At 44.6% G+C, this 18,158-nt stretch overlaps 1 protein-coding gene and 1 gene segment (V, D, J or C); both read left to right on the forward strand.

The window, feature by feature from the left end:
• Positions 1-3,043: 3,043 nt before the first annotated feature.
• On the forward strand, positions 3,044-3,773 carry LOC119565363. The segment is given in 2 exon segments: positions 3,044-3,204; positions 3,322-3,773. Coding segments are annotated over 2 exon segments (429 nt in total).
• Positions 3,774-12,151: 8,378 nt separating this feature from the next.
• LOC119565355 lies at positions 12,152-15,472 on the forward strand. The gene is made up of 2 exons (XM_037890030.2): positions 12,152-12,613; positions 12,859-15,472. Exon 2 carries the CDS (start codon positions 14,095-14,097, stop codon positions 15,304-15,306), a length of 1,212 nt encoding a protein of 403 aa, XP_037745958.1. The 5' UTR covers positions 12,152-12,613; positions 12,859-14,094; the 3' UTR covers positions 15,307-15,472.
• The last annotated feature ends 2,686 nt before the right edge of the window (positions 15,473-18,158 follow it).

Raw genomic sequence — 18,158 nt, forward strand, 5'->3', positions numbered from 1 at the left:
TGAAAAGTGGGCAGCTTTGGTCCTACCTTAGAGCAAAACCCAGGCTTTAAATCTACACTCCCAGCCAGGCAAGCAAGCCCAGGTTCAAAACACATATAAGCCTGGGCATAAGGGTTTTGTGTGAGGAGGAGAGAGGGGTTTTGGCTAAAACCAGGGTAAGAGCCAAGGTAAATCTAGAGTGACAACACACCCTGAAAGACATAAATCTGCAGGCAGCCACAGGTACCATTCTACAACAGCGTTCCCGTACTTGCTTCCACCAGTGGAACTGACCCAGGGGTAGAAACTGAGAGAAATTTTAGGGAAAAAAGTCTAGTGTAGACACATGAGGCTAATTGACATTTGGAAAGTGTCCCGGGCAGAGCCCAGTGGAAGTTCCATTCCATCATTTAATGAAAAGTACAAAATCCATGACCACTGAAATTGTCGCGATGCTACTCACTGTGGCCTTGGCACTCCCTGGCGGCAGCAGGGATACATTTCAGATCCTTCTATCCCAAAACACAGCCCCCTCCACTTGGGCTGAGGAAGAGTTTTCTTTAGCTGTGAGCAGGACTGGGTTTATGCCACATAGCTGAGCATTTGGGGTACCATCCTTGTTCTTTGCACATATACACTAATCAGGGTATCACAGTATCTATCAAGGCTTTTAAGAACATTTGGAGGAATACAGAGAAGGAAAATCCTACTCTCATACCACAGTCTGGTGGCCCAGTAGCATCAGTCAATAATTTGTGCAAGTGCAATCAAGCAGAATTAAAGGTCAAGTGGATCCAGAGATGACACTTTCCAAAACAGGCTGTTTAAATAGAGAAACTGCTACCCAGTCCCTGCACAGCTTATTTGTAACTCATTAACAGATAAAGGAGTTTCTTGGAGGAAAGCTATTGTGCATTTGGAGTTTTATAAGAGAGTGTGTAAGGATTTGAGGGTGGGTTTGAGTTGGTTAGGAGAATAATGAGAGATTAAAAGAATTTGTTATATATTAGCCACCCTACCCAGGAATAATATGTTCCCTTACCAGCTCCAAACCCATCCCCACAGTCCCCTCCACTACAAACCCATATCAGTTCTATAATCAGTCTCCAGAACTCCCTTCCCAACACCTCTTTGTGGGGTAGGGAAAGAAGTTCATGTTGGTATTTCAGCTACAAAGGCTGAAAAGAGAACAGTGAATCTTCAGATGATCTCTGGCCACTGTATTACAATAATTTATACATTCTCCAAAGTGCGACATATACCTATGTCTTAACATTAATAATAATTAAATATGCTGTAAAAGGGTAACTCACCATTAAAATGCCCTCATGTGGCTGGCAAAGTCTTCTCCTGTGGTGCCCCCTACCAACAGCCACTACAGCCCTGCTGTGGTCTACTCCTTGTGCCTCAGCCCTCCACCAGGTCACATTCAGTCCTACCCCTTCCAGAGTTACAGAGCGTCACACAAAACAACAGTCCAATGACCTTATGACAGATCTTCAGCCCAACTTGGGGGCTCAATAACCCTTATACCGCTTATCTCAGGGGGCTTTTATGCCACCTTCCTTGACAGCCAGTAGGGCAACATGGGCAATCAGGCAGGCCTGGCCTCTACTCTGGGTTTCAATACAAGAACCCTGTAGCAAGCAGCTAGAGACAGCCTACTCCTCCCAGCTAGCATTCATCCCTAATTCACCCACCCAGACCTACCCCGCTGAGCATAAATTCTAAGTTAGGCCTGACCCACCCTCCAGATGCAACTGGATGCACTAATTGCTGTCTGGCAGGAGCCCAGGTTAACTCTTTCTTTGTCAGTGCGCGGTACACATTCCATCACATATGCTATTTAATAGGTCATAGGTATGTGCTTATATTATAACTTTAAAATGAAACCTTGTGGCAACATTTTACCTACACATTTGAAACAAAATTACATACCAGTAGTTAAGTGTACAAATGGCCTTTTTTGGAAGACAGGATAAAGTCAAAAAGAAAAGGAGTACTTGTGGCACCTTAGAGACTAACCAATTTATTTGAGCATAAGCTTTCGTGAGCTACAGCTCACTTCATTGGATGCGTACGATGAAGTGAGCTGTAGCTCACGAAAGCTTATGCTCAGATAAATTGGTTAGTCTCTAAGGTGCCACAAGTACTCCTTTTCTTTTTGCGGATACAGACTAACACGGCTGTTACTCTGAAACCTGTCATTATGCAAGGATAAAGTCAGTTATTAATGTACATGAGCACGTGTCATATCTCAGTAGAGGGCAGCAATAGCACACAGTTGCACTGACAATGGCCGGTTTGCACCCCAGTGACTATGGGTACACCTGAGAGAAGACGCAGACTCAGATTTGTAATGGAGGGAGCGTGCTCCGGCCCAGCCAGCATGGACATCGGGGCTGGCCCACGTGAGCAACTGAGCACAGATTCAGGCACCACTAGCAGCAATGAAGCATGCTAATAACCACATTACATGTTCTCCTAATATGCCTGTGCTCAGGGGCATGCACAAGTGGGGGCAAGCAGGGGCACAGCCACCCCTCAGTATTCATCTAAAAAAAAAAATACGCATTTCTGCTCTAGCTCCAGCCCCAGCCCTGGCCGCTACTCCAGCCCTGGTGGCTGACCACAGTTCACTGCCCCAGCCCTGGCCATGCACTGCTCCAGCCCCAGCCCTGGCCCCTGACCCGGCCCCTGCTCCAGGCCCCAGCCCCCGGACACTGCTCTAATGTGCCCATCCAAAAGTGGTCAAATTTAAATTCCTGTGCCTGCAAAACAAACCAAAAATAAAACACCTGACAGATTGCATAGAATCCCATCTGATTTTCAACAACTACACAAGTTTTACTGTACTTGCGTTCACTTCTGCTTTAGTATGTGTGGCTGCATTACCTGGAGGACACAATCCTTGATTTGCAAACATTTTTACCCCTCCAGTTGGTTTATGGAAACAGATGAGACTTCAGCCCCCTCCCCCTCCTGGGATTTTAGCTTCTGACCACCTGACTACATACATAGTTTGACTCTTCTGAAAACTTACCCCCACATCTGCAGCCAGGAGAGCTATCATTGGGCTTAAACAACCCATTTCCTCTCCCCACGTGCACCTCTCTCCCTGTCTCTCCAAATGAGGGGTTACTTCAGAGTCCTCTGTTTCAAGTTCAACCCAACCAGTGAGAATGTTACTGCTGCAGGTTCTTATTGCGACTTCAACATGGTCTTGTAAGTCATTTTTCCATTCTGTTCTTTCCCACATGTACACATTCCTTCAGCTTCCAGACACGTTCCAAATTCCTTCGGCTTCAGGTTTATAATATCATTTCTCCTTTTTCTTTTTAGGTGGATATTCGCAAATAACTCTGATACAAACTCCATTGTCTGTCACCAGAGCGGTAACTGAAAGTGCATATATGTGGTGTAAAATTTCTGGCAAAAGTTTTAATTTTAACAGTGATTATATACACTGGTATCGACAGACCCCTGGGGAAGCTCCAAAGAGGATTCTGTATATTAGATCAGAATCAGTTACTATGGATACAGGCTTTGACAGAAAAAAGTTTAAAGCTGATAATTATGTTTCTGCGTCCACCTCTAAGTTCACAGTACACCAACTAACCCGAGAGGATGCTGCTACCTATTATTGTGCCGTCTGGGATCGCACAGAACTAGAAAGCCATAGACAGCCTGTACAAAAACCCACTCTGCACTCTGAGCCAAGTGTATGAAACCAGACACATCCCTTGTCCTTCCTCTCAACTTGGAACCAGCTGCAGAAACTCCTAACTGGTTTCTGCAATATGACAGGAAGAACAACACCACAGAACTGCAGTTTTGAACTATATTTTGTTACAAATCACCACGACACAATTCAGAGCTGACCAAAGTTGTTTTGACAAATAGTTTATTCCCCCTCAAAAATGCAATTTCAGTTTGACCAAAACTATTTGCAAATTTGGGTTGAATTTACCAATAGTTTTGCTGAAAAAAAATGATTTTTTTAAAGTTGAAATTTCAACATTTTCAAAATGAAACACTTTGACTTTTCATTCTGAAACATTTTGTTTTGAAATTTAGTCAGAGACTTATTTTACCATTTAAAAAAAAACACCTAAAAGGTATAACCCTCCCCAAAATAAAACATAATGAAACACAAAACAAACAAAAAAATGTTTTGGTGAGAACAAAATGTTTCATTCGATCTGAAATGAAAATATTTCAGTTTTTCATTTTGGGGAGAATAATCAAAATAGATTTTATTTTAGGTTGAGCCAAAACAAATTTTGGAGGGGATTTTTCAGACACTTACACACATGCTTAACTTTAAGCATCTGGATAGTCAACCATCTCTGGAGAGCAGACAGTCACCTATGGCAGCAAAACATTGCATACGTATAACTGTTTGTGCAAATGAGTGTTGGCTGGTAGAACAGCATATTTGTTTATAAAAGCCCTAGACTGAGGCTAAGATCTGAGGGCTAGTCTACACTAGAGGCACTACATAAGTGCAGATGCTCTGATGCACCTGCGCCGCTAGAGTGCGTCTGGTGAAGACGCTCTGTGCCAAAGGGAGAGAGCTCTCCTCTTGGCATAATTACTCCACCTCTGCAAGAGGCGAAAGCGATGTCGGAGGTAGAGCATTTCCTGCTGACCTAGCGCTGGTGTGGACAGCATTTTGGTTGCTGTAAGTTGCGTCGCTCGGAGGGTGGCTTTTTCTAACTTACGTCGCTCGGGTGTGTTTGACTTAAGCGGTAGTGTAGACCTGCCCCCAGGCTTTACAATATTCACCCCAAAACAGGAAGGACGTGAAAGTAAAACTAGGTTGCATGTGGGTGATATGAAATATATGCTTGCCTCTTCCTGGTATTATGATAGGGTCTTTACTTACATGATCACTTGCTATTTTTGGATAGGATCCCTACCTCATTCAGTGAATCAGTAGTTATTCAGAATTTCTCTTTATCCTCTACATCCATTATGTGGCCTGAAGCCTTATTTAATGCAGACCATCCAAACATGGGCATTTCTATGGTGCGGTCACTGTACTATCTGGGTACTTAAACATTAATGAATTTCTTTTCACAACAGCCCTGTGAGATTAAATGGTGTTATTAACCCCATTTTACTGTGGGGAACTGAGGCACAGAAGGATTATGGCCAAAATTGTCAAAAGTGTCCACTAATTTTGGGTGCTCAACCTGAGACATCTACTGCCTGATTTTCCACTGTACTTCAAATTTTCATAGCACTTGATATGTTCAAAGCACTGCTCCAGCCAACTTCAGTTGCAGTCATGAGCGCTCAGAATTCTGCAAATCAGGTCCCAGGAGGCCACCCAGAAAAGGAGGCGCACATAATGTGTGTCCAGCTGTGAATATTTTGCTTTAAGTGACTTGCCCAGCATCACACAGGAACTGAGGCACAGGCAGGGATAGAATCCAATTATCCCTGTTGACACCCAACTGCCTTTATCATGAGACCAGCCTTCCCTTTCCTGCAAGCCCCTTCCTCATCCACCAGACACCTTCCAAATTCTGCAGCAAATGAGTCCAGGGTCCTACATACAACAGCCTCCTCCAGTACACAACCCTGATTCAACCCCAGAGCACCAACCACCCTGTGCACAAAATGAAACAGGAGTCCAGCGGAAGAAAAAGTGTGTGATCATAAAATTAAAGACTGTATCGTAACACATATACATAAGGGGACCAAATTAAGGTTGCCTGGGCAACATTAAGTCTGGCATTTGCTAACTTCTGAGTGCTTGATTTTGCAACCTTAATAGTCTATTAAAGTAGTCTTTTTTTATACAGTGTCCTAATTTAAAAAAACAGAAGCAAAAATAGAGGTTCCATTCATAGACCTCTGTCACTTCTACTAACAGAGTAACTGGTATCACTACTAGGCTGTTATCCTCTATGTGGATCAGACACTAAAGGGAGATGATATACACGTTACAGGTATTTGCTGAAAGAAGAGAAATACTGAAACTCAGGATTCCTGGGTTTAATTCTCGGAACTCCAAAGACAGATTAGGGCCTTTGATTTCCATTATAATAATAAAATTATTATTTTCATGATTTAGGGCCTACAGGCCCCAACTGAAAGAGAGGGGTCCCGAGTCCCACTGTGCTAGATGCTGTAGACCACAGTGAGGGATGGTCCCTGCCTCAAAGAGGTTATAGTCTAAATAGACAAGACATAAAAAGAAACGATAATCTCCTGTCCTCCAGCTGTAAAAAGAGAACTATGGGCTAGATTTTCAAGAAGAGCTGAGCACTTCTCCCTCCAGCAGAACTCGACAGAACAAGTGAGTACTCTGCACCTCTGAAAATCAGGCTCTTGGTAACTTGCGTGTGGGCATACATGGCATTTGTGGCGTTGCTGTGAATTGAGTTCAGACCTTCTGTATCCTAGTTCAGTGCCTTAACCACAGAGCATTGGGAGAGTGGGAAAGTGCACTACAATTCACTATATGGATCTTCCCTTTCCTGGAAGGAGAATGCACTAAGGCTGAAATTCTCAGCGGTATTTAGTCACCTAACTTCCATTGAAATCATCCTAATCACTGCATTAGGATCTGGACCTAAGAAGCTAAAATGGTTAGTGGCTCGCTCTCTCTCTCTTACACACACACACTCACCCCCTCTTCCCTCCACCCCCAACCCAACAGGAAACCAGCCAGTACAGTAAGAACAGCAGCAATATTCTCATTTCTTGCTTTCTTCAGTCAGGACTGGGTAACAGTATTTTTCTTTTGACCAAATTGAGCACCATTAACATTGATAACTCTCCTTCCTGAAAAGGTGCAGCAAGTTAAGGAGACATGGTGGGATGTCTGCAAGCCCTCGTTGCTTGCCTCTTCCCTGGTAAGTTTACTGGACACATTAACTGTAGTTAGTGATTTTATTCTGTATTTATTGTTAACAAAAAAAAAAACCCAACATGGGCCTGAATCTCGACTCCAGTGTAATAACTTGATGCTAGTACAGTACCAATAAAGCCAATGGCATTGCACTGAAATAAAACTGGTGTACTGAAATGGGGAAATCATAATCCTGGATGACAGATTAATCCTGGATGCTCACAGATACAGGGTCTGATTCTTCACTGCCCTGTACCTTGTGTAATTGTTCACACCACCTTTGCCCACATGTAAACGGAAATTGATTGTTCATTCACACTAGAGATAGAGGCTTTACCCATTTCCCCCTCACAATTATAGAAACATAAATGGCTATACAAGGTGCAAGGCAATGGATAATCAATCCCATGTACCTTCCTCAAGAACTTACAGGTGGCAAGGCCATGTACGTATTACTGCTCTTGGAAGAGGGAAATGTCTAGGTGCTGTCTCCTCATGGCTGCTTTCTCTCTTTTTTGCCTTCCAGCTGTTCTGTGCGCCATTCACCTGGAGCAGGAGCAGATCTCAGTCACAAAGCAGCCACTTCAAGGCAGCTCTGCCAAATTCACTTGCAAGGTGTTTGGTGGATCGGACTCTACCTACATCCACTGGTACCGAGCCCCAGCTGGAGAGGCTCCACACAGGCTGCTGTACCTCACTCTCTCTGGGTCGGAGTTAAAGCTAGAGGCAGGCTTCTCTGGTGAGAAATTCTCAGCCTATGGGAGACAAAGCATCTCTAACTTGTTGGTGCACAAGCTGGAAGAGACAGACAGCGGCCGCTATTACTGTGCCACATGGGATTTTACACAGTGCCACAAGCTTCCTGCAACCCTGCACAAAAACCACCACAGCTCTGTGTGTGGGCCTCAACTCTCATGTTACTGCTGCAGCAGAGCAGGCTGAGCCCTGCCCCTGGCCCAGGCACACCAGCCTACACAACAGGCAGAGCCTCAGTCCCACAAACCACAGCCAGCGTGAACTCCCGTTCGGCCAGCCCAAGTTGTGTAGGGATTTGCCTGAGCCAGGGAAGTGGGAGTTTGTGCCACCCGCTAGGTAAAGCTGACATCCAGTGACTGCCTGCCAGTACTGGCTCCATCTCTAAAGGCAGAACAAGTGATTGAGCAGTCACTACCCATTTGACTTCACAAAGCAATGGGTGACCAGAGACACTGGGGAGTGGGAGAATGGGGGAGAATGGCGTGGGCACAATAAGTACTTGGGGAGAGACTTGGAGGGGGGAGGGTAAAGTGAATAGGGAAGATGAGGGAAAGACATTTTCTTGGTTGGAACAAACAGCAGTTTGCAACTCCACTGGGAATTTTCAGCACATCTCCACGGCTGGAGCTGTAGTGTACACAGAATACAGGAGTTTTCTACTCAGTTTCAGTGGCCAAACACAAAATAACTAACTTGGCTCCTCTGAGTGCACGTGTGCCATGCTCGAGGAGTTAAGACAAAAACAGCAGCAAAATTTATAGCTTACAAGCTCTTCATTGTAAATGTGAGAAGGGCACAGGAAATCGTGGGGGGCTTCATCCCATGGAAAAGGGCCCGATGCTCACATTCATCTGCACTGCACTCGGTGCAAGACTGAGCTTGGTGACAAAGGTGGCTGGATGCCATCTCTGTGCCTCCATACTGCTGGGGTCAGCTAGTGGCTTGTTTTGCTCCCACTACACCTTAGCGCATTTAGTTGTGCCCTGCTAGGAATGGGAGTTGTGGGAGTTAGGGATCAGTGTAATGCAGTACCTCTCTCTAGCCATGTCCATTACAGCAGAGTGGAAATGGAATACCATATCCTAGGTTCCAGGAATTCCAGCCGCTCCTGAGAATGGATAGGTTTTGGTTCACACTTATGTCCTCTGATAGCTCATTTCACCGTCAATCAGCTTTGACTGAGAACTTTTCATCATCATTACAAATGAGCAAATGAAACTAGTTATTGTAGTGTTGATGGATGTGTGGGGCTCCTGTTAATATCAATGTTAAGGAAACCATTTGGTCCACAACAAATCACAAACCTGGGACATTTACAGAAGTGTGGTACTTACATATTTATTTCCAAAGAATTCATTACTATGTGGTTAAAGTTCATCAAATCATAGCGGTTTGAAATGGAAAAGGCCTATTACAGCATCCAATCCATCTTCCTGCCAATGCAGAACTATTCCCTACAAAGTATTTTCTAGTGTTTTGTCGAGTCTAATTTCAAAGGTCTCCAAAATGGGGCTTCCATCATCTCCTTTGGGAGAGGATTCCAAGCCTGATTGAGATCAATGTCAGTAAGTTTTCTTGATATTTTAAGTTTTCCATATTTTATGTCTCCTCACTAGCATCTACAACTCAACTCAGTTTTGAATCATATGCAAGTTTTGTAAGTGTATTGTTCATGCCATCCTCTGCATTAGCAAAGAAGATGTTTGGCATTTCTTTTTTCTTGCATTAAAGATTAATTAAAGCACTTTGAATTCTGTACCTAAGTCAGAACTATTAAAAATAAACTGAACACCTTCCTCAGACAGAGCTTAACCTGTAAAGTACTACGTAACCCTGGAAGTGCTGAGGTCTCTCATCTCTCATTAGTGCCTACAGATGATGATGAGAGCACCCACTACCTTTTAGAAGTAGCTCACTATCTGGCAGGATAGAGCACCTTTCCATTGGAGATTTCAATCAAGTCATAATAAGATTGCATACTTGAGTCGGGTAACTGTTTTCCTCCTGGTCTCTTCAACACTATAACGGTTTTAGTTGGGGATTGGTCCTGCTTTGAGCAGGGGGTTGGACTAGATGACCTCCTGAGGTCCCTTCCAATCCTGATATTCTATGATTCTCTGAACGGTAATTATATAATATATATTTTAAAAAGTTATGACCCAGTCCTCATGCAAAGTTATCCCACTGTGTTCCTCAAAAAAGAATTTTCAAAGGGCTGTAGCAAGCCCTGGAACATGGACCTGGGCATTAGCAGCTGAGATTTCTCAAGTCTACCTTTTTCAGAATGTGCTCCTTTCTGTAACATGGAGCAAATGGTGAAGGGAGAAAATGACCCAAAAATTTCAACTGAATTCATATTGAACTATTAACACCTTATTTTGTGAAGCTACAAAATGTCTTGAGAATAAAAAGTTTATACAGCAAATTCCCACCCCCCCTTCCTCCCTCCCCAGAACACAAACATCCTTTTAAAAAAACAGGATGTGTCACCTTTCAGCTGCTTCATCATCAAGACAGGAAACCAACAAATTGCTGTTTAAACATCTAGCAGGTTTGGATTCCAATTACTTCACCATTATTGCAAGGAGCTTTTCTGTGAGCAACAACAACAACAAAAGTACATTCAGAAGAATCTTTCCCCACATTCTACTATTAGGAATGGGATTTTCATTTTACTGTTGGTGGGATTTAAAGCCATAAGGCCCTGGCCTTGTGAGTTCCTGTTGCCTGTAATGGGAGATGCAGGTGCTCGTCACCTTACAGGACAGGCCTTTTCAAGTTTCATCCAGAGCCCAGTGAAGTCAGTCGAAGAACTCCCAGCCACTTCAATGAGCTTTGGATCAGGCCCCCCGACATCCACAACACACTCCCTGGAGACTTTCACTCACCCTTTCACAGAGGCACTACAACATCTGTAAAGGGGCTCTCTCCAGATGCCAAGAAGAGGGATGATGTTGATTCTTCAGAGGCAAGATTGTTTGATCAGGAATATTGTATATTTATAGCAGTTATTACAGTGTTTCCATCTTAGAACTGCATGTTTCCATATAAACTATCTGGTAAAATTAAAATCAGAGAACCCTATAGATTTCTATCACAAGGCCATTTAACAGGATATAAATGTGTATGAAAATAAGTGCACAGCAAATGAATTACTATAAATTGAATGTTCTTGTTTGAATATAACTGAGCTAGAGGAAGATGGAGCATTATCAGACTACCTGAGGAATTGATTCTGAAAACCACCATCTATCCTGAATGAATCCACTTCAGTCAATGGGATTATTAATGTGGGTCAACTTACTCAAAACCTTCCTCTCCCTTGTACATCCCCATAAGAGTCAGAGGTAAGTTAACCCTTAATTAACAAGGCACGGCTCAGATAATTCTCATCATCATCAAGAATTCCAGTGGGAGGCTTTCAGTCTCATTTAAACGTCCGCATTCATCCACATCCAGTACAGCCCTCTTTGTGAGATCATTCCTGGTCTCATGATTAGAAAATGGCTGCCTGTGTACAAACTATGATTTTTAAATCCTTGGAATTCAGACCAAGTTTCTCCAGATGACCAAGTTCAGGCTCCTAAATTCCCTTAGGGATCTGGCCCTAACTCCCTTTCCCCAGCTAGGTCTGTTCAAAGAAAGGTTATAAGTGTGTTGATGGGGGAAAAGGTATATTTCCCCCTCCGCCCCCCATCCCAGCCCCAAAAAGCAGGGACAGTGCTGTAGCACTCCATCTATATACTTAATCACTATGCTTTTGAAATATGGTATATTTGTTGCTATGTTTCTTTGGATAGTGTTCAAAGTATATTCAAAATGTTCCAGATTTTAAGGAGTTCTCACAATAGTTTATTGTAAAGATTAATCAGCTCTTTGTAGAGGGGCAAGGACAAGGCTTATACAGCACTTACTTCTCACTATAACCCTCAAAATAGGTCTTAAGTGGGGTTAAAACTGTGTAAGGACCTTGTTTTGGCTCTCTGCACAGAGATGAAGGTCACCCAATAAAGTTACATACTCTTGTGCAGAGGGGGGAAATAGACACCAACAGATACCCAAAGGGAAACTCACAGACAGGGTATATATAGCAACAGAATTCACAAACAGCATACGAAACCTCTAATGAAACAATGGGAATCTATTGATTTAGGTGAAAACAAAAAGTTAATCCTTGAGGCAACTCTGAGTTTGGATGACGCAAGAGTGAAATTCAGTGGAAGCACAATGTGTTTATTTAAGAGATTCCTGATTTCTTTTCCTTGACAACAATGCTATTAGATCTATAAACTTGAGGAGAGTCTGAGTTAAGAGAGGATGAAAAATTCCTAAGTAAGTTCTCCCTAGGAATTGGGGCTTATTCCAGAGCTCATTGAAATCAACTAAAGAACTTCCCAATGACTTCAATGGACTTGGCATCAGACCCTTAGTGATCTATTTTCATCACTGCTTGAAAAAGTTCTATTAGTTGCCTTTTTCATGCTGAGAGCATTATTCCTTGATCAGATATGCTGATGTTTATGTTGAAAAGGAAAAGAAAGGGGGAGTGCACAGAACCTCAATACCCGCAACTACTGAAGCTTGAGAGGTCACTCCTTTCTTTAGGCTGTCAGCAGCATGAGGCAGGTCTTTACCTCTTTGTTTTCTCCCCGGGACCCAGATCCAGCACAGTATCTCAGGTTGCTTCTGTAATATAAGTAATAAACAACAGTAATAATAATCAACACTGATCCTGAAACACACCCGAGGAATCTGTTTCATTCCAGTGCTAGGGTTGACGCTCACCCAAGGTCAAAGTTGTCATACTGAGCAGCAGTAACTATCTCAGCTTGCAATAAATCTAATACAGCCAGTACCACTTAACTGGAGGTTACCTAAATGAGTCACTTCCTCTCCCCATCTACATGTCTCTCCCCATTTAAGACCATCATTTACATTCCCTGGCTGGAGTTCTAACAAGAGCAGCAAGAATGTTGCTGTTAGAGACTTTAGTTCTGGCTATGGTTTGCTCCTGTAAGTGTGTTGCTCGCACTTAGGGTGACAAGCTAGCAAGTGTGAAAAATTGGGACGGGGTTGAGGGAGTTAACAGGCACCAATATAAGACAAAGCCCTGAATATCAGGACTGTCCCCATAAAAATCAGGAAATCTGGTCACCCTATTCACACTGCTCTCCGCATACATTGTCACATAGCAGCAGCTGCAGAGCCTTCACATTATTTCATTTTTATGTTGATAATTTTTCTTTGTTTCTCCACAGATGGCTCCTCACAAGTGCGTCTGACCCAGCCTCAACTGTCCATCACCAGGGAAGGAAATAAAGCCATACGAATTGACTGCCGTGTTTCTCTATCGGAGGATTTTGGCAAGACTCCTATACACTGGTACAGACAGAGACCCGGTGCAGCTCCAGAACGGATTCTGTTCATCTCAACGCAGTCTGAATTTGACAGAGTCTCGGATAAAGGAAAGTTTAATGCTGAAAAGAAGATTGACCAGTCTACCTGTACCCTGACTATAAACAAAATAACCTCCAGTGACATTGCTACTTACTATTGTGCCTATTGGGATCGCACAGCGTTAGAAAACATTAGACAGCCTGTACAAAAACCCACTCTGCATTCTGAGCCACAGCCTTTTGCATGTATGAGGCCACTGTCACCTCCCTTAAAATTCCTCTCAGCCTCGAGCCAGCGGCAGAAACTCTTCATTGGCTTCTGCAGCTAGATATGAACAGCAACTGCTGATTTAGTGCATATTTTCCACATAAATCACTAAGAACGGGTCAGGTCTAGCAGAACACGAGGTCACCTCGGGCACAAAGGGGAGCTAGGCACCCAATCAAGTCAAAGGGAGTTGTGTGTTTAGCTCCCCCTTCCTTGGCCTTTTAAAAAAAAAATCTTCCTGCTGAATATTAGGTGAAGCTGACAGTAAGTAGTTTTCTGTGGGGGTTATCATGGGCTGACTGGGTGGAGATTTGTCATCAGTCTAGAGGAGCAGAACACTTGGGGTGAAAAATCTGTCTCCAGAGAAGGAAATGGGGCTAGGCTCTCACCCCCATAACTGCCTGACACTGCAGTCTCCCAATCGAGACGTCATTCATCTGCTGAAACAGGAAGCAAGTGAAAGTAAAACAGGAGCGTTGGACCCAGTGTGCAGGTGCAATAATGTACCTACTTATAACTCCCTAGTAACTGGGGCTCATCCTGCATAGTGTCCTCCCCAGGTACAGAGCCTCATGTTTGTGTCTATAGATTCCAGTTGTGGATCTCAGTAGTGTTGTGTATTTGGTTGTCATGGTAATAGAATTTTGTTGTTGCTATGGCAACTGAGGTAGATTATAAGGGGATAGCCCAGGCAGCTTTGGCTGCTTTTTGTTTAGTTCAGTGTGTGGCAATAGATGGCTGCTTTTAAGGTTTTCAGCTCTCGTGTCTCAAGTGATTTCTTTCTAAAACTGTTGCCTCCCAGAATATAACAACGTGGCAACGAGGACGGGATGTCTGTGCTGCCCCAGCAACAGAAGGAAGTAGAAGTCAAAGTACCAAAAAACAACAACAACAACAAAAACGAAACCAAAAACCACCAAAAAAACCCACCTTTTTGCTGTTGGAAGGGGCTGAGAACTGACTTGTTTGCACTGAGTGTGCAAACTGAAACTAAAACCATGGCTACACTTACAGACCCGCTGGAACCTTTTGGGGAGACTATAGTGCAATGGCACGTATATACTGAGCGTTTTGAGCTTTTTGTTATTGCAAATGACATTACAGAAGAGAAGAAGGTGCCAATATTCTTAAGTGTTGTAGGGACTAAGACCTACTCCCTGCTATGCAGCTTACTGCATCCTGTTAAGCCCGAGACCAAATCTTACAGTGACATTGTGGAAATCCTGGGGTCCCATTTTAATCCAAAACCACTGGTCATTGCTGAAAGCTATAGGTTCCACAAAAGAGACCAAAAAGAAGATGAAACAGTTGTACAATTTGTAGGAACTTTGAAAAAGCTTGCAGATCACTGTGAATTTAAGGAGATATTAAATGACTCCCTGTGTGACCGGTTAGTGTGTGGCCTGCACAGTGAAGCTATATGGAAGCGCCTATTGACAGAGGCTCAACTTACCTTACAGAAGGCTGTTGATATTGTGGTCTCCATGGAACTGGCTACAAAGGAGGCGCAATACATCGGTGCATCCCCTAGGGTGCATAAAGTGTCACAAGAATCTACCCACAAAACTGTGCAGAGTCAGGAATGTTACCGCTGTGGTCACCAGGCATCAGAATGCTGGTGTAAGGACCTGGTGTGTCGACACTGTGGCAAGAAGGGACACGTTGAGTGTGCCTGTAAACAAAAGAAAAAGAGGCCTGTGGTCTGGCTGACCAAAAAGGGAAATCTGCATAACCGAGAGCAGACCCAGGATGACAAAGGAGACACCTCATCACAAGAAGAAGTGCCACTCCACGTTTTGTCTTTGGCAGTGGGCTCACATGAATACTGGGTAACCCCGTTGTTGGACGGCAAACCTATACGCATGGAACTGGACACCGGTGCAGCTGTCTCGCTGGTCTCCAAGACCATGTATAAAGAAAAGCAACAGCATCTTCCACTTAAGGCAATGAAAACTGTTCTGAAGATGTATACGGGAGAAGCTGTCTCCGTGTTGAGCATTACAGATGTTAAGGTGGAGCTCAATGCACAGACAGGCTGCTAAATTGCCACTGTTTGTGGTGAGAGGGTAATTACCCAGACTTAATGGGTAGGTCTTGGTTTATGTAAGGGGACTGTTGCCCCCTTAGTAACATTCAGCGGGGGTGTTTTAGTTGCTAGCTCCCAGTACTAAAAAGGGGGAAGGGTCGATGGGGAATCAGGACCCTGAGACTGCCAGCCCCCAGAAACGATGGGGAGAGGCCAATGCTCCAGGTCAGCCTGAATGACAGGGCGGGCAGGCTAATCAGAGAGTCAGGAGGCCAGGGAGGTCCCATCCTCCGTGTGAGCTGGATTTGCCTGGGTCAGACAGAGTGGGGCTGAGCTAAGGAGAAAGCAGGGGCCCAAGCTAAGCTCGGAAGCAGAGCTGTGCCAGATCCAGAGGGACCAGAAAAGCAGCCCAGAGAGAGCAGACCCTGTCCTGGGAGCAGAGCTGCAGCCCCAAGGCCAGAGGCACAGCCCAGAGAGAGCAGACTTGCCCTGGGAAGAAAGCTACAGCAACCAGAGCCAGAGGGGCCAGAAAAGCAGCCCAGGAAGCAGGTCAGTGCTGGGAGCAGAGTCACAGAAGCAGCCTGCAGAGCAGTCTTGTCCTGAGAGCAGAGCTGCAGCAACCAGAGCCAGAGAGGCCAAAGAAGCAGCTCAGGGAGCTGGAAGCAGAGCAGCAGCAGCAGTGCAGAGACAGAGTGGTGCAGCTGGGTGCGGTGAGCCACTGGGGAGAGCGAGTGGGACCCTGGGCAGCAGGCCCAGCACAGGGAGACGCCTCAGCCAAGAGGCTGTGCAGGCCAGGCTTGGATCGTAACCCCGACAGTGCGGGGGCGACACTGGGAAGAAGGATCCTACCACTTAGAGCCTGAGAGCGTGTGGCCACCACCAGAGCAAGTGTCCAACTCGCAGCACCCCTACAGCACAGCCAGGGCCTGAGAAGAAGGCCTGGACTTACAAGGAACAGACTGTGAACTGCCCTGACATTCCAGAGACACTGTTTGTGATGTTCCCTCCCACAGAGCGGGTTGATGTGTTTCCTTTAACCTTTCCCATGTTTCCTTATTCTTTTTAAAATTAATTGTTGATTAAATAACTTGCATTTGCTTTAACTTGTATGTAATGGTCAGTGGGTCAGAGAAGTGCCCAGGGCAGAGAGAGTACCCAAGAGTGGAGACACCCCAGCCCCTGTCCTAGGTGACCACAGCAGGGTTGGGGGTTGAACCCCCCCAGGAATCCTGGGCCCAGCCTTGTTGGGGTTACGAGGACTCTGCCAGACAGGAGAGTGGAAGGGGAGTCCTCAAGGGCAGGGAGGCCACTGGGTAAAGGAAGTGGGAGCGAGGACTCAGATCCTTTCGCTAGCCCATTTCACCGGGGTAGTGCAGAAGCCAGGAAAGTTCCCCACAACAGCGGGACTATTCCCCCGCTTACATTTAGAAAGATTCAGCTGAATTGGGCAGAAGTGCACCAAATGACTAAAGAAGAAACCGGTCTGAGGAAAGAAAGGTTACTGGTAAATTAATTCAACAAAAGCATCAGTGTAAAGTTGGCCCTTTTTCAGAACTAGGACAAAATTGACTGCAAATATACAATTGCAGATCCATCCTATCTCAGTAGAGGGCATTAGTACACAGATATAATAGCCACTGTACACCACTCTATTTATGGAACAGGGGGAAAGTATTACACTGAAGCAGGAAGTGATATTCCACTACTTCATATCTGGGAAACTCAGGGAGAGCAGGATCCTGGGAAGTGCTTAATATCTTCAGGAGGGTTCCTAGTGCTGTACTGGTGACAGCACCCCTCAGGGCAGCACCTCCCATCTTCAACAGGGAAAGAAAATAACCTCCAAGAAAATTAGTCTTCACTGTGCCATCAGCATGGCTCTGCCTGTCCCTTCATCTTTTTATTAGTTTCAGTCATAGTGAGCTGTAGCTCACGAAAGTTTATGCTCTAATAATTTGTTAATCTCTAAGGTGACACAGACTAACACGTCTGCTACTCTGAAACCAGTCATAGCTAGGAACCCCAGTCACAGATCTGGTCCACACTGCACAGGGCACTGTACAATCCAACAAGCAAGTTTGCATCCCTGCCCACAAACATCTTGGTGCTTTCTTCCAGCACTTATGTGTGGAAGGCCCCCCCTCCCCCACTCCCTAAACGACTAGCCTCTTCTTCTTCGAATCCTTCTCAAGACACACTCCTGCTGCAACTCCTACAAGAAATCCGCTGGCAAATAATGACTCTGGTTGGGGAAGGCAGGGGGATAAGGTATATTTAAACAGGAAGTACCAAAAATTCTCTACTGGTGCAAATACCCTTGTAGACTGAAGATCTTTGGGACAGTCAATCCATACATTGCTATGTGTAGTACCTCACACAATGGGGACACCATCCGGACAGAGGCCTCTGGGAACCACTGTAATATAAATAATTAAAAGACCAATCCTTCATTACCCAGACTTCCACAATCTACACTGGTCTAAAGATAGCGGAAGAGTTTGCTTCATGCCAGATAATGCTCTTTGATAAAAGTAACTTTGGATGACTTACCATAACTCAACCTTATCTTAAATTAGCATATGCAGCCAGCAAAACCTCATCCCGTGTTAACTAAATGAGTCACCTCCTGTCCCCAAATGTAGCTCTCTGTCCACCCCAACACAACAGTCACATTTCTGATAGATGCAGCACCAAGCAAAACCTGTAAAATGTTACTACTTCAGGTTGTTATTCTGGCTTCGGTTTTGTCCTGTAAGTTTCTTTTTTACCTTTTTTCTACACAAGTGTAGATTACTGAGTCACCATGCTCCAGATTCATGCTAATTTCTGGGTTTTTTTCTTGCCCTCTTTCTAGACGGATGTGCACAA

The sequence above is a fragment of the Chelonia mydas genome, chromosome 2 (genome assembly GCF_015237465.2).
Source record: "Chelonia mydas isolate rCheMyd1 chromosome 2, rCheMyd1.pri.v2, whole genome shotgun sequence".
Lineage (NCBI taxonomy): Eukaryota > Metazoa > Chordata > Testudines > Cheloniidae > Chelonia > Chelonia mydas.